A 15,624-nucleotide genomic window follows, 5' to 3' on the forward strand; every position below is an offset into this window, starting at 1 on the left:
AAAAAGGCCAAAAACACAATAATACAGCAAGTCAAAAAAATGACCCAAAAAGCAAGGCTATAGTATGGCAAAAATGTCAAAAAAGGACACATCCCAAAAACAGCTAAAAATAGCTTGAAACAGCATTAAATAGCGTGCTGAAACACGCCATAGCATAGAAAGTTGCAAAAAGGCCAAAAACACAATAATACAGCGAGTCAAAAAAATGACCCAAAAAGCAAGGCTATAGTATGGCAAAAATGTCAAAAAAGGACACGTCCCAAAAACAGCTAAAAATAGCTTGAAACAGCATTAAATAGCGTGCTGAAACACGCCATAGCATAGAAAGTTTCAAAAAAGGCCAAAAACACAATAATACAGCGAGTCGAAAAAATGACCCGAAAAGCAAGGCTATAGTATGGCAAAAATGTCAAAAAAGGACACGTCCCAAAAACAGCTGAAAATGATTTTAAACAGCATTAAATAGCATGCTGAAACACGCCATAGCATAGAAAGTTGGAAAAACGGCCAAAAACACAATAATACAGCAAGTCAAAAAAATGACCCGAAAAGCAAGGCTATAGTATGGCAAAAATGTCAAAAAAGGACACGTCCCAAAAACAGCTAAAAATAGCTTAAAACAGTATTAAATAGCATGCTGAAACACGCCATAGCATAGAAAGTTGCAAAAAAGGCCAAAAACACAATAATACAGCAAGTCGAAAAAATGACCCGAAAAGCAAGGCTATAGTATGGCAAAAATGTCAAAAAAGGACACGTCCCAAAAACAGCTGAAAATCATTTTAAACAGCATTAAATAGCATGCTGAAACACGCCATAGCATAGAAAGTTGCAAAAACGGCCAAAAACACAACAATACAGCAAGTCGAAAAAATGACCCGAAAAGCAAGGCTATAGTATGGCAAAAATGTCAAAAAAGGACACGTCCCAAAAACAGCTAAAAATAGCTTAAAACAGCATTAAATAGCATGCTGAAACACGCCATAGCATAGAAAATTGAGAAAACGGCCAAAAACACAATAATACAGCAAGTCAAAAAAATGACCCGAAAAGCAAGGCTATAGTATGGCAAAAATGTCAAAAAAGGACACTTCCCAAAAACAGCTAAAAATAGCTTGAAACAGCATTAAATAGCGTGCTGAAACACGCCATAGCATAGAAAGTTGCAAAAAAGGCCAAAAACACAATAATACAGCAAGTCGAAAAAATGACCCGAAAAGCAAGGCTATAGTATGGCAAAAATGTCAAAAAAGGACACGTCCCAAAAACAGCTAAAAATAGCTTGAAACAGCATTAAATAGCATGCTGAAACACGCCATAGCATAGAAAGTTGCAAAAAAGGCCAAAAACACAATAATACAGCAAGTCAAAAAAATGACCCAAAAAGCAAGGCTATAGTATGGCAAAAATGTCAAAAAAGGACACGTCCCAAAAACAGCTGAAAATCATTTTAAACAGCATTAAATAGCATGCTGAAACACGCCATAGCATAGAAAGTTGCAAAAACAGCCAAAAAAACAATAATACAGCAAGTCAAAAAATTGACCCGAAAAGCAAGGCTATAGTATGGCAAAAATGTCAAAAAGGACACATCCCAAAAACAGCTGAAAATAGCTTTAAACAGCATTAAATAGCGTGCTGAAACACGCCATAGCATAGAAAGTTGCAAAAAAGGCCAAAAACACAATAATACTGCAAGTCAAAAAAATGACCCGCAAAGCAAGGCTATAGTATGGCAAAAATGTCAAAAAAGGACACGTCCCAAAAACAGCTGAAAATCATTTTAAACAGCATTAAATAGCATGCTGAAACACGCCATAGCATAGAAAGTTGCAAAAAAGGCCAAAAACACAATAATACAGCGAGTCGAAAAAAGGACCCAAAAAAAGCAAGGCTATAGTATGGCAAAAATGTCAACAAAGGACACGTCCAAAAACAGCTGAAAATGATTTTAAACAGCATTAAATAGCGTGCTGAAACACGCCATAGCATAGAAAGTTGAGAAAACGGCCAAAAACACAATAATACAGCAAGTCAAAAAAATGACCCAAAAAGCAAGGCTATAGTATGGCAAAAATGTCAAAAAAGGACACGTCCCAAAAACAGCTAAAAATAACTTGAAACAGCATTAAATAGCATGCTGAAACACGCCATAGAATAGAAAGTTGCAAAAACAGCCAAAAACACAATAATACAGCAAGTCGAAAAAATGACCCGAAAAGCAAGGCTATAGTATGGCAAAAATGTCAAAAAAGGACACATCCCAAAAACAGCTAAAATAGCTTGAAACAGCATTAAATAGCGTGCTGAAACACGCCATAGCATAGAAAGTTGAGAAAACGGCCAAAAACACAATAATACAGCAAGTCGAAAAAATGACCCAAAAAGCAAGGCTATAGTATGGCAAAAATGTCAAAAAAGGACACGTCCCAAAAACAGCTAAAAATAGCTTGAAACAGCATTAAATAGCATGCTGAAACACGCCATAGCATAGAAAGTTGCAAAAGCGGCCAAAAACACAATAATACAGTAAGTCGAAAAAATGACCCGAAAAGCAAGGCTATAGTATGGCAAAAATGTCAAAAAAGGACATATCCAAAAAACTGCTGACAACCGCATTAAACTGTATTAAATAGTATGCCGAGACAGGCCATAGAAAAGGATATTGCAAAAACGGCCAAAAACACCAAAAAATAGCACGTCGAAAAATCTTCCAAAAGTGCAAGGCTACAGTATGGCAAAAATGTTAAAATATGACATGGCAAAAAAAATGCTGAAAACCAAATTAAACTACGTAAAATAGTGTGCCAAAACATGCCATAGCATAGGATGTTGCAAATACAGCCAAAAACACCATAAAATCGCAAGTTGAAAAATCCACGAAAAATGCAAGGCTATAGTAGGGCAAAAATGTCAAAATATGACATGTCCAAAAAAACTGCTGAAAAGCCCATTAAACGGTGTTAAATAGCATGCCGAGACATGCTATAGCAAAGGATATTTCAAAAATGGCAAAAAACACCATAAACTATGATGTTGACAAATCCACCAAAAATGCAAGGCTATAGTATGGCAAAAATGTCGAAATATGATATGCGAATACGAAATATGAAATATAAACCGCTGAAAACCACATTAAACCACGTAAAATAGTGTGCCAGGACATGTCATAGCATAGGATGTTGAAAAAACACCCAAAAACACGCTTAAAAAGCATGTCGAAAAATCCTCCAAAAATGCAAGGCAAATGGCAAAGGCGTATGGCAAAAATGTCAAAATATGACATGTCCAAAAAACTGCCTAAAACCACATTAAACTGTGTAAAACAATATGCCGAGACACGCCATAGCATAGAATGGTTCAAAAATGGCCAAAAACACCATAAAATTGCATGTTAAAAAATCCACCAAAAATGCAAGGCTATAATTTGGCAATAATGTCAAAATATGACATGTCCAAAAAAAACAAAAATGCTACTACAAAGCATTACTACATCTAATTTAGCTGCACGCAAACTGAACTGCATTAAACTTGGTTCCCAAAATAACTGAAATAACTGGAATTTACAGTAAAACACTGACACAAAAAAAACACAGCTAAATGACATGTAGAACTGATGTGTAACTGACTCTTTGCCTGTATCAGTTTACTCATACGAGCAAAGAATGCAAAATTCAAGGCCTCATGAAACCAGTGAGCAGCTCACCTTCATCCTCCCCCTCCTCCTCCTCCTCGAGCATCTCCAGATGAGGCATGGCCAGCGTCATCATCTCCCATAGAGTCAGACCATAGGCAAAGATGTCTGCCTTGTCAGTGATCTCTCCGCCCTCGTCCAGAGCTTCTTTTGGCTTCCACGGCTCTGTGCCGATGTACTCAGCCTTTGGGTCTGACACTGAGGACAAAAAGAAGAAAAACATTAATTAACCCAAACTGGATTGGATTATAAAATGAAACATTCAGTTTGTCTGTTTAAACTAGAATCTCATGTACTTATGGGTCTTTGTACAATTGCAACATCAAAGCAAAATCAAGAAGTCAATAAATTCAAATTAAACTGAATATAGACAACACCTCCACTGTCTTGTCTCCGTTGTACAGACACACACGCACACACACACACACACACACACACACACACACACACACACACAGAGTATGCATTTGAGAATTTGCGTATTTAAAGCCTGGTATTCAGTAACTTCTTATACCACAATAAACCCTTGCCCAACAGTAATAAAGAATGCATTAATGAGCAAATGAGAAGATTGCTTTGGGCGACATGTTGCTTTATTACCATGAACATGCGCTCGAGTTTATTCTGAGACGTCCTACTGCTGTAAATCATAATCATTATTAATCTACAGCTCAAAATATTCACACAGAACTTAAACGAATGCACTGCTGTTTCACGAAACTACTGACTTTTAAAAATAAACAAAAAAACTATATGAAGGCTTTTAGATTTTTATGTCTTGTGCGAACCACTGGATTTGGGGCTTAGTGTTACAGATAGGGTGGAAAAACTGGAAAGTTGTGTTGGTTATCGTCTCTATATGGGATTTTATTTTTTTGACGATAAAAGCAAATATAGAATATCATCAACCTTATCTTTGACATAATCAATATTGGTCCAGATGCATCTCAGTCAACTATGGACAATATTTGTCCTGCTAAATATGATACTCATAAACATCTGTTGCCAGTGTTTCTCAAAGCCATTTCACATCACGCGCAGATTTTCATTTGCAGAAAAATTTGCACAGAAGTACATTAAAAAAAGATTTTGAGGTTTCTTATGAACTGCTTGCACACTTCTGCGTAATATGTTGGCTGTATACTGGTCATGGTCTCAGTGTAGCTGTGGTTGCTAAGAATCAAGACGGTGTAGTTGAAAACCATGAATATTTGTAACTGCAGGGAAAGTGCATTTGATTTTTGGGGTTTTTTTTGTGTGTGTGTGTATTTTCAACTGTGTTTTATCAATAAAACTGTGTGACCTGAAAATGTAGATACAGGCACAAAGTCAAGTACCACATTACTTCTGTTCACCTGCGTATGTCTGCAGCAACAGCGATTACGAAACTGAAAAACTTTTATCAGTCTTTCGTTAAACTGAAATTATTCTGAGGACCCACAGTACAAACCAGTTTTTAAAATGTTGTGTACCAGCACTGAGTGCTGTGGGAGTCTTTTTTGCTCCCTGCATCCCTCACACAGAGTACAGTGCTGCATGTCCACATCAAGGCTACAGGGTTGATTTGTATCATGAACGACATGCAGACAGTTGTCACCTTTCATGTTCTCGTCCATCTGCAGAGACACACCAACATCGCAGATCTTGACGGTCTCAAAGTCTCCTTTGATGACAACGTTACATGACTTCATGTCGCCGTGTAGCAGCTTCTTCTCATTGTGGAGATACTGCAGAGAGAAACAAACAAAGGCTTAACAACGTCCTTCTGTGTTTATTTTGCTTTGTTAAACAATCCTCATCTTCTGAAATGAAATTAAAACATGGCTTATGTTGAGAGGACACAAATATGATTTGGGAAAGAATGAACCACTGGAACTGTGAGCAAGTTTTGTCCATGGTTTCCCAGGGATATTTTATTAAAATCATATCCTTCCTGATTTGTAACTGCAAGGAATTAATAACAGGCAAAAAACGAGGACAAAAAAATCTACTAGCAAATTTCCCTGTGTATAAATCTAAAGTCAGTGCAATACCCCTGACTACACACACAAACCTTTACAAATGGACTCAAGCTGCAAAAGCAGATCTATAGATAAAAATAAACCTTTTTTTAATCCCCTGGTAAAATTCACAAGCTACCTGGCAGTGTAAAGTGAAAAAACAAAAAAAACTTTCTCCAGCTGCAACATTAAAGTCATGTACATATTAAGGCATCAACTTATATTTCATCAATATAATAAGTGTTCTTCTGAAACAGGCCATTATGCAAAAAAGATTTTGGGGAGTTAGGAAGTAGGTCAAATTTTGTCTGAGTAAAAGTTCTCAGAACAGCATTCAGAAATCTGAAATGACAAAAGTATTAGCATCAAAATGTACTTACAGTAAAACTACTAACGTTTTTTCTCGGACCGCGCCCATCTTCACACTCTGCCTTAATTTTGATCTCAACTGCGAAGCCCTAAAGTTTTGTGGCTGCAAGGCTTTTGCTTGACAGTCTACCCCATGATACATGGTAACACCAGTCAGAGGACAGTCTGTGATTTACCTGGAGGCCACGAGCAACATGCAGCGCCACTTTTTTTATGTTGGCAGCAGGGAAAGCTTTCAGGCCTTCCTCTCTCCTCTTCTCTATCAGGTCATTGAGAGACTGCTCTCCGCCGTACTCCATTGCCAGACACTTTGATCCATCTTTGGCCGTGGTGAACGCACGGAAGCCTTGATGATGGGATAGGGACCGGAATTAACAAACGTGAATGTAACACAACATTACAGATAAACTGATTATAATGGAGTAAAGTCAAATCAACGTACATTTGTCCACTGATCCTGAATACTTAGCAAGTGACCAGCGAAGCAGCAGTTATTATTTAGATTTTATAATTCAAAATTTAAAAAACAGAAGTCAGAAGAAGATGAGGGTGAATTATGTAATCCAGTTTTGTTGCTGCTCATTTGGAGTAAATATTATGAGACCTTTTTCCAAGGTAATCATCAACAGTGATTCTGCAGTTTGTATCAAAAGTTAAAAGTGTTATTTCAAAATGTTCCTGTGATTTACATTGATGGTAGAGACACAAAGAGGCTGTCAGATACACTGGCAACTGTAAAATGCAACATCACAGTGAATGCACTCTGAGTATGCTGTCGTATCTTACCAACAATGTTTGGATGAATGATTCCCTGCAGGACCTTTGCCTCCTCGTTCAGGCGTTTCTGGTAAACAGCCACCTGTTTGGTGGCACACTTGCTATTGATCTTCTTGACAGCCCAGGGAGATGCATTCAACTTCCCCTTTCTAGGATTAATTTGATTAACAAAATATATATATATAAAAAAAATATATTTATACACACACAAGAAACAGTCCTTTGCAGTTGGCTTGGGAGACATCCCTGTTGGAAAATTTACACTGAAGATGGATTTTCAAGGTCAAGGTGAAGCTGTTTTTGAAACAAAATTATTTTTATCTTCGTGTATGAAATCCATGCACACATTTGGCAATTTAATATGGCCTTAATATTTAACAGGACAAACATAATTGATTGTGACTTATTGATTATCAAACAAATGTTTTTCTCATTATTTGATGAAAAACACAATGCAAGGCAAGAGGGACCAAAGCCAGAACTTTTGGTGAATTGTCTAAGATAAACGGAAACAGACCTTTTTAAATATTTAACATGTGTGCTTATATTATGTCTGAAGCCACAGTAAACTGGCAGGAGTACAGTAACGAAGTGTTAAATCAATAGTAGTGAGAGAAGAAAAAGATAAAAGGAGGTGCAAACCAATTATTACTTAATTACTTTCAATAAGTTATTTCTTAATCAGAACACTACAAACCTGTTCATGAGGTAAACGTTGACCCCAGTCCCACAGCCCAACTTCTTCATAAAAGGTGAAGCCGGGATGGTGATTGGGGTCCCTCCGTTACTTCCAAAGCTCTTCACTCTGGTATTTTTAGGGGTCTTGAAAGAGCCCTCGTCAAAGCATGCGGCAGGGGAGGCCATTCTGATTCTATCCAAAGAAAACAAATAATGAAATGGATAACAATGTAAAACACGGGGATGCAGATAATGACCCAAACACATATTCAACTATAATAAGCAAAATTATAGACATAAGGTCTATATTAAGGTATTAATAGGATCTCTACTACCTTGACAACATCAACAATCTGAATGGGTCCATGTGTACTTTCTGTTTGAATGCAAGGAACCTATAAAATATTTATTCATTTACTCACAGGTTCCTTGTTGTTGTTTGTTATTGCAGTAGCTGACAAAAAAACTATTTATGATATATATATACATTTGTTTAAGGTATTCCTTGATAGTTTACAGGAAATAAACATGGATCAAAACTTTTTTCCAACAACAGAATAGCAATAAAAAGGTCAGTAACATGAGTTAATTTCTAAAAGTTAATTTTTTTTTTTTTTATGCAACGCTCTGTGATAATAAGTCATAACCAGTGTAGAACGAAGTATTCAGGTTCTGTACTTGAGCAAACACATTAACACCACACTGTAAACATCTGTTACAAGTAAAAGTCCTGCACTGCAAATGTTACCTCAGTAAAAGTATGCATAATCTGGAAAATGTACTTAAAATTTCAAAAGTGAAAGTACTAATTCAGGAAAAATACATATACTACTACTACTACTACTACTAATAATAATAATAATAAGTTTAAATTATTCAAAATAAATGACTAAATTAATTCATTATTTTTTTCTGTAATTTAATAATAAATAATGGACTACTTGTTTCAGATGTACTTATATGACACTTTAATTTATGACAAAACATAATATGTTCCACACTTCTCTTATGCTTTTTATTCATAAATCTTAAATTGTAAAGCAACTAGTAATGAAAGCTTTCAGATACATGTAGTAAAGTAAGAAGTACAATATTCCCCTCTGAAATGTGGTGGAGTAAAACTATAAATTGGCATGAAAAGAAAAGATTCAAGTGAAGTACAAATACCTCAAATCCAAATTAAATCTAAAGTATCTAACGTTAAAATTATTATAATTTTGGAAGCTTTTCTTCAGGTCATTTCTTGATTGTTTTTTGTTTGTTTGTTTGTTTTTTTACACTCTTGGTTTTTGTTTGGATTTTTTTTTGTGGCAAATTTCAGGAAATTTTTTTGTACTATTTCTTGATAACCTCTGGCTCATTTCTTTTTTTGTTACTCATTACCTTCTTTCCGTGTTTTGGAATAAAATAAAGCCAATTTGCCCAGGTCTCAAAGGGGTATCTAATGTTCCTCTTAGTGTGTGTAAAGTTGACTTTGTCTAAAACAACAACATAAAAACAATGAATGGAGGATGACATAATAGCGGACTTTATTCATGCTGTTGTGAAGCGCCTTAACATGCTTCAACATCGGATCGGTGTTTGGTTGCAACAACATTAAGGGCAATAAAACACCCTGGACGTGTTCGTCAACGCTGTGAGATAATTTAGGGAACAATAATTAAAGAATGGCGAAAAAAACAGCGGCGACCAAACTTAACGCACAGACAGCTTTCTTTAACGTTAGCTATGCAGTTCACGTTAACACTTTTCTCGCTTTAACATGACGCCAGTCCGAAGTAGGTTGTCTTTACCGCGCTTTGACTCGAGTAACTCAATAATTTAGTTAATAAATGTGACTTTACCTGAGTTTTCTTTCACTGTCACAACACAACTGCTGCAGTTAAAACGCGCCCAACGTTCAAAACGTCACCAGGCTGTACGGCTCCCCCTGAGGAACAAACCGAACGTGTGCGGTTGAAAATTCAAGCAACATAGTATTAACTACACGCCAGTTTTCTTTGTTTGATCAGATCTTAATGCGTATAAATGTTACACCGGAATTATAAAGATTACGTAGTGTCACCCTTATAGATGTGTCATAATGATTTTAAAATAGGTTACAGTTGTACTACACTTCATGACCAGCTGAGGTCAGTCACGTCATATGACGTAAAAGTAGCAGGTTTGCATGTTTGTTTTTGCAGGACTGCAAAATGGCAAAATTCATTATCATCCATGATTATATATCAAGCATTCTAGATGTCAAAAATGCATTATTAATGAGCACAGACAAGAAAGAAAGAAAGAAAGAAAGAAAAAAGAAAGAAAAGAAAATGTACCTCAATCACAAAACAGACAACATAAAGAAAAGTACTCCAGGGACAATAAAACAATTAACAATAATGAAATACACTCTGATTTTTATTTATAAATATTTATTAATTTGTTTGTGTATTCATTAATTTGCTGATATTAATTTTTAACTTTCTTTCTTTTTAGCCTGTGTTTTCTGTGTTATGTGCTATTTGCGTAGTTTTAGTTTGCATTGCCTGTCTCTCCATCGTCTTCTTTGTATCACTTGATAGCGTGTGCCATAGTGTGTATTGTTTGTCTTGTGTGGTTTCCTTTGTTTTTTCCTTGATCTTTTTCTCATTTTCTTGTACAACTTTATATTATTATGTTATTGTGCTGTGTCTTTGTCCTGACCTGCTGAGGGACTGCAGATGCAATTTAGCTCTAAAACAGTACATTGCATCAAACGGTAACATGTATGTTTTAAATTGTACATGGTCCCTTTTAAATAGATAAATAAAAATGAATACATGAATAGAATTCTGAAAGCCTAAAACCCCTTTTTGCAAAGGAGGAACAACAGGCTACACTCCTGTTGTGTTTTAATTTACCAACACTTCATCTGACCTGCTGCAACACTTTTTGCCAATCCTCATGATGATTGTTATGCTCGTGCCAGGTTTAGAAATTCAGTGTTTTATGGATTTTCTAGCTTTGGAGAATGGATATGAAACAGTTCTTCATTTGTTTATTCTTCATCACAGCACGTCTGTTCTCTCTTTAACGTCAGGGACTGACCCAAAAGAATTTCATTCACTCAGACGATGAATTTGACCTCGACCTCTTCTCTCATGATCCCATCTTCACACACTGCAGATGTTCCAGCCCGGTCCCCTCTTTGTGTGGAGGGATAACCGTTTCATTATGAGGAAGAGGAGCAGGAATGTGGTCTAATGACAACTGGGCCTGCATGGGAGGACTGGGACGATTACTTTCTCTCTCTCTCTTTCTTCCCATCCCTTGTTTCCCTGAAGGGAAATGAGCTCATGTTTGTGGCTCATGCCGCCACATGTTGTGTTGCGTCTTATAGAATAAGGATGAGTTACTCTCTGTTCAGACCACAGACAAACAGCCAGAAAGAGAGAGAGGAGGATGCTTCAAGTCAGGATCAAGCAAGGAACAGTTGCATAAATTATTGTAATGATTCAAAGACAAAAACAAGAGCACTATTGTCGGAGTCAGCTCCTCTCTGTTATGTCATTTACATGAGTCATTCGTACAGCTTGAAAAAGTGAATATTTTACGATCAAAACACACAGACAGATGTTTTGCTCACATATGGCACAGAGCATGTATTTATAATAACAATTTCAGCAATAAACAAAAAAAACAAAACAAAAAAAATGATATTTTTAAAAATTGTTTTCAACAACACTCCAGACCTCTGCTCAAAACCAAAAGCAGTTGTGTTTTACCAGCTCACCGCTGTTTTTCCCAGCTGCTTTATGGCCAGCAGTCATGGGTGGTTTTAAGCAACGTGTCCCTGCTTTTGCAACAGGAAAAGCAGTTGCTTTCTACAGACATCACTACATTTCCAGCTTGAAAAGTTCCACAAAAAGTGCTAATTTTTTAAAGAGACGTCACTGAGTGGTGCCCCTAAAACAAGGCAATTTTGGCCAAACATGATCTTTTTTAACCATGGCCAAGTGGTTTTTGTTACCAAACCTAACCACACATTAACCACCATCTGCTACAAAATGAATAGAACAAATCTGTGGTTTGCAGAAATGTACAATGCCAACATTTCTTACTGTCAGTGGGCTGGAATATTACACCTGAGTTGTTCTGTAATGATATTGCATGCTGTTCTTTTTTCATTTCTTATCTTTCATTCTATCATGTTTCATTCACTTTCTTGGGAAACTTTCTCTGCATAAAAATATGTCCTCTGTGTGTGTACACATATGATGTATGTTTACGTGTTGTTATACAATACGTTTACATGCTATACAAGCAATTATCTCTTCCTCTCAGCTCACAGCAATTCCTGTTATTTCTCTTTAAAAGTAAAGATTACTACAGATTTATGAAAACAGAAATATCATTTTTTTTTAAGATTAATCTCAGCTTATGGTTAGTTTATTGGCTGTTCTGGAGCTTTTGATCACAACTGGAGCTTGCCGAGCAGACATCATTTGCTGAGAAGATCATGTGAGATGATTGAAAGCTCCAGATCAGCTACGGACCTTGCGGTCAGATTTTTTTTTTCTCAGCTGCTGTTTTCTTAAAATTAACTTTGAGCCTCAGTTTTAAAGAAATGTTTGGTGGACAGGTTTTCAGTATAATAGACCAACTTACTAAAAATAAATAAATAAATAAATAAATTCCAGCGACATATAAAATAAAAGCTCTGAAACTATACCTGTAAAACAGAGAGAAAAAACATCATTAAATAAGCAGTAATGAAACAAGTCCAGTTTCATTCCTTAATGCAGATGCAAACCAAACTGCTAAGATTATTGAGCCTACTTTTAATGTTGACACAACCAGATGTGTTGCTAACCTATGGGGCATAACATTTATTCATAATGACCATGAGAAGAACAAAAAGCACATGAAAAGTACATTTTCAGAAATGCTTTGAATCACATTCATATGAAAAAAAAACCCAAACCCAGTATATGGGACTTTAGGGTTGTGGATACCCAAATATTCCACCCATGTGTGATTGCTGAAAATTTTCTTTCAAAGTCATGGACATTAATATTGTGTTATCACAGCCTTCACTCTTCTGGGAACACTTAGTTCAACTTCTTTATGTTTAAAAAAAATAAACCAATAATTACCAGAGAAGAAAATAGACCTAAAATACTTTTAACAAGCCAAACTTAGAATATTTTATATTTTGTAGAAAAGTTTCAAGGTCGTGGATAAAACAGGACCACCCAGGATTCATTTGTCCACATTCACAGATAAAACACATTTCTTCCTCTCACTGGCTATGGTTTGTATAAGTGACAAAGTGGCTTCTTTTACATCTGGAATCACACAAAACTGCTGCCCAAGTCATTTTAGAATCGTGCAAACATGCAACATCTGTCCTGACACTTCAAAACACTGAAACATGATACAGTTAAATCTATACTGTAAACCGAGGGAGGGATAACACCCACTCTCATATGGAGCTGATGCTGAGGAGAAATCACAGCATCTGTTGTCTTTCTCGGAGTTCTTTGTGGTGGTCAATGTTAAAATTGGAACAATGTTTTGGCTAATTTCATGCCTCTGATCTCTTGACGTGGATCTCCAGGGCCCGGTACAAAGTGTTTGACTGTGTTCATGAGTGCAGAATCAGTGCATGTAAAGATACAGATGCTGCTATTGGTTTATCTTGTGGTTGTCAAGTAGGGATTAAGGGACATGCAGGGGCCCTGAACTCTTCTGAGTCCAACAAACAAACGTAGTAACTGTGCTGTAATGAGGTCTGTGTAAAAGGTAAAGCTGGAGGGATGTCACCATGGGCCAGAAGGTGTGATGTTTCGAATTTGTGATATGTGGCCAACCACACCGCAGGAGATATAAAATTCAGCTGTTAGCAGCTAATTCAAAGAAGAACAGCAGACATAAATGTCCAGAAATTGGAAAACCAATGAGGTCCTGCAGTTCCTAACCATCCAAGCAGAGGACGAGATCAGTCACCATGTAACATGATTAACATGTTATGCTTTTGTTATTGTTCATAAAGCGCTACCAACACATATGTCATAGAGGCTGATGTGTTGTGTTACATGTCATACCTGTCATTCCTCTTGTGATTACAGGATGCCGCGATGCATTGTACAATCACACACTGGCGGGAAATGATGGCGCTGTCGTTTGGTTCTGTGTAAAAATGTAGGGACAGTATAAGGAAAGGACTTCGCTGTGGCCCTACATGGCGATTTCTGGGAAGAAAGCAGCTTGAATCAGCAATAATGCTTCGGTGCGTCTGTCACAAAGAGTGATGTGTCGGTTTTCATGACCACTGTAAATGGATGAATTTTTATATAACTCACCTGTTTACATTTTTTTAAGGCTCACAGTTACGCATGTTTTAGGGCGGGGCTGCTCCCAGTGACAGGCTATCTGCTGATAGTGTCCTCAGTTTCTCAGTCAGATCCACCCCTCACTCCTCCACAGCACCAGCCTTGCACCCAAATATAGTCACTGCTGGTTTAAAAAAAGAAACCAACAAGATGGTGACAGCCGAAATGCCTAACTCAAGGCTTCAAAACAGGAGTCAACAAACCAATGGGTAAAGTCACAGCATTTTACCATGATTATCTAATTAAAACAAATGAACAAAAAGACCAAAAAAATAAACAAAAATAAATAATGGCATCAGTATAAGTTGAAATATGATAATAATCAGATAAAAACTTTAGACACTGTGAATTTTGAATGAATCCAAACAAACAACACATTGAAAATACAGTCTCAAGACTATTTCCCTGCAGTGACATTATTAACATACAAAACCAGTGGAAGCCAAAATTCTCAAACATACAGAATCTATCTATCTATCTATCTATCTATCTATCTATCTATCTATCTACAGATGTGTAAAATTGGTTCCACTTGGGTAGCTTTACTGTATCAAATAAAAACTACTGTAATATAAAGTCTTACCTTCCTGGATGATAAGTGAAACCATGCTGACCCAAATCAAATCGGCTTCGTGCTCTTTGTTCTGACTGTTGGCCATGTGTGAGTTGGACATTAGGTGATTTTTCAGCCAATCATTTCTCTACATCCGCTTCACATGTGGAAACATTCATACTGGTAATTACTGTTCGGAGCTGTCAGTCAAGGCACATATATGCACCCATGTGCTTCAGTGCTTGTTACCATGTGTGTAACTCACACACAGTGGTAAATTAGAAATACCACACTGTGAAATATACTCCACTACAAGTAAATACTCCTGCACTTAAAACCTAGTATGTAAGTATGTTGTTTTACCAGAACAATGTACTCATAGTAGGAATAGTAAAAGTACTCAGTACGCAGTAAAATGTTGCCAGTCGGTGTTTTACTGTTACATATGATGTTTTTGGATCGATATTACTGCTGCAGTAATATGTATGTTGCATTTTGCTGCTGGAGATGTTTATTATTGTGCTAGTTTGGATTGCATACTGTTGGGTGGATTAATCTACAGCAATGCATCATATTTTATAAGATCATCATATGTTTGCACTGCCCTGTGAGCTCATGCATCTCTATAAATTCAGTTTTTCATGGAGTCATGAAACAGAACTGTGCCCAGCTTTGTGACCATGGATGGATTACTGAACTGGCCTATCGGGCACAGGCCCAGGGGCCCAAAGGCCCAAAGGATCAGGGCCTCCCCCTAGCCTTCACCTCAAAAATGTCACTCAAATAAACACGTACTGACCAGGAAGAGACTCTATATAAACACAAACAGACACAAAAAGACCACAAAGAGATGCAAAGAAACTGCAAAGTGATACAAAACCACAGAGGGACACAAAAAACTATAAAGTGGCACAAAATGACTAATGAAGATGCAAAATTACCTAAAGAGATACAAAACAACTATAAGGAGACAAAACATAAAAGCGACACAAAACAACAACAAAGACACAAAACAATCATAAGGAGACACAAAATGACCACAAAGTGATGCAAAGGAACTGTAAAGAGACACAAAACAACCATGCACGCATGTGTCCAAGTCAAATTCCTCTGTTTCTCTTCTTTATAACGTCTTACGAGTATCTGTTTCCATTCACTTCTCTCAGTGTTGTCAGGAATAACAAAGTTCACCTG

At 36.7% G+C, this 15,624-nt stretch overlaps 1 protein-coding gene across 1 annotated transcript in view; it reads right to left on the reverse strand.

Moving 5' to 3' along the window:
- The window catches only part of pbk (PDZ binding kinase), a 31,438-nt gene extending 21,917 nt beyond the window's left edge, over positions 1–9,521 (reverse strand). The window contains exons 1-6 of the mRNA XM_042503795.2: positions 9,363–9,521; positions 7,538–7,711; positions 6,850–6,989; positions 6,240–6,409; positions 5,292–5,421; positions 3,707–3,892 (exon numbers count right to left, since the gene is read on the reverse strand). Of these exons, the coding sequence (XP_042359729.1) occupies positions 3,707–3,892; positions 5,292–5,421; positions 6,240–6,409; positions 6,850–6,989; positions 7,538–7,704 (793 nt within the window). The 5' untranslated portion in view covers positions 7,705–7,711; positions 9,363–9,521. The remainder of the gene's footprint in view (positions 1–3,706; positions 3,893–5,291; positions 5,422–6,239; positions 6,410–6,849; positions 6,990–7,537; positions 7,712–9,362) is intronic.
- Between the last annotated feature and the right edge of the window lie 6,103 nt (positions 9,522–15,624).

Source organism: Plectropomus leopardus, chromosome 16 (assembly GCF_026936395.1).
Source record: "Plectropomus leopardus strain MGB_pleo_1.0 chromosome 16, ASM2693639v1, whole genome shotgun sequence".
Taxonomy (NCBI): domain Eukaryota; kingdom Metazoa; phylum Chordata; class Actinopteri; order Perciformes; family Serranidae; genus Plectropomus; species Plectropomus leopardus.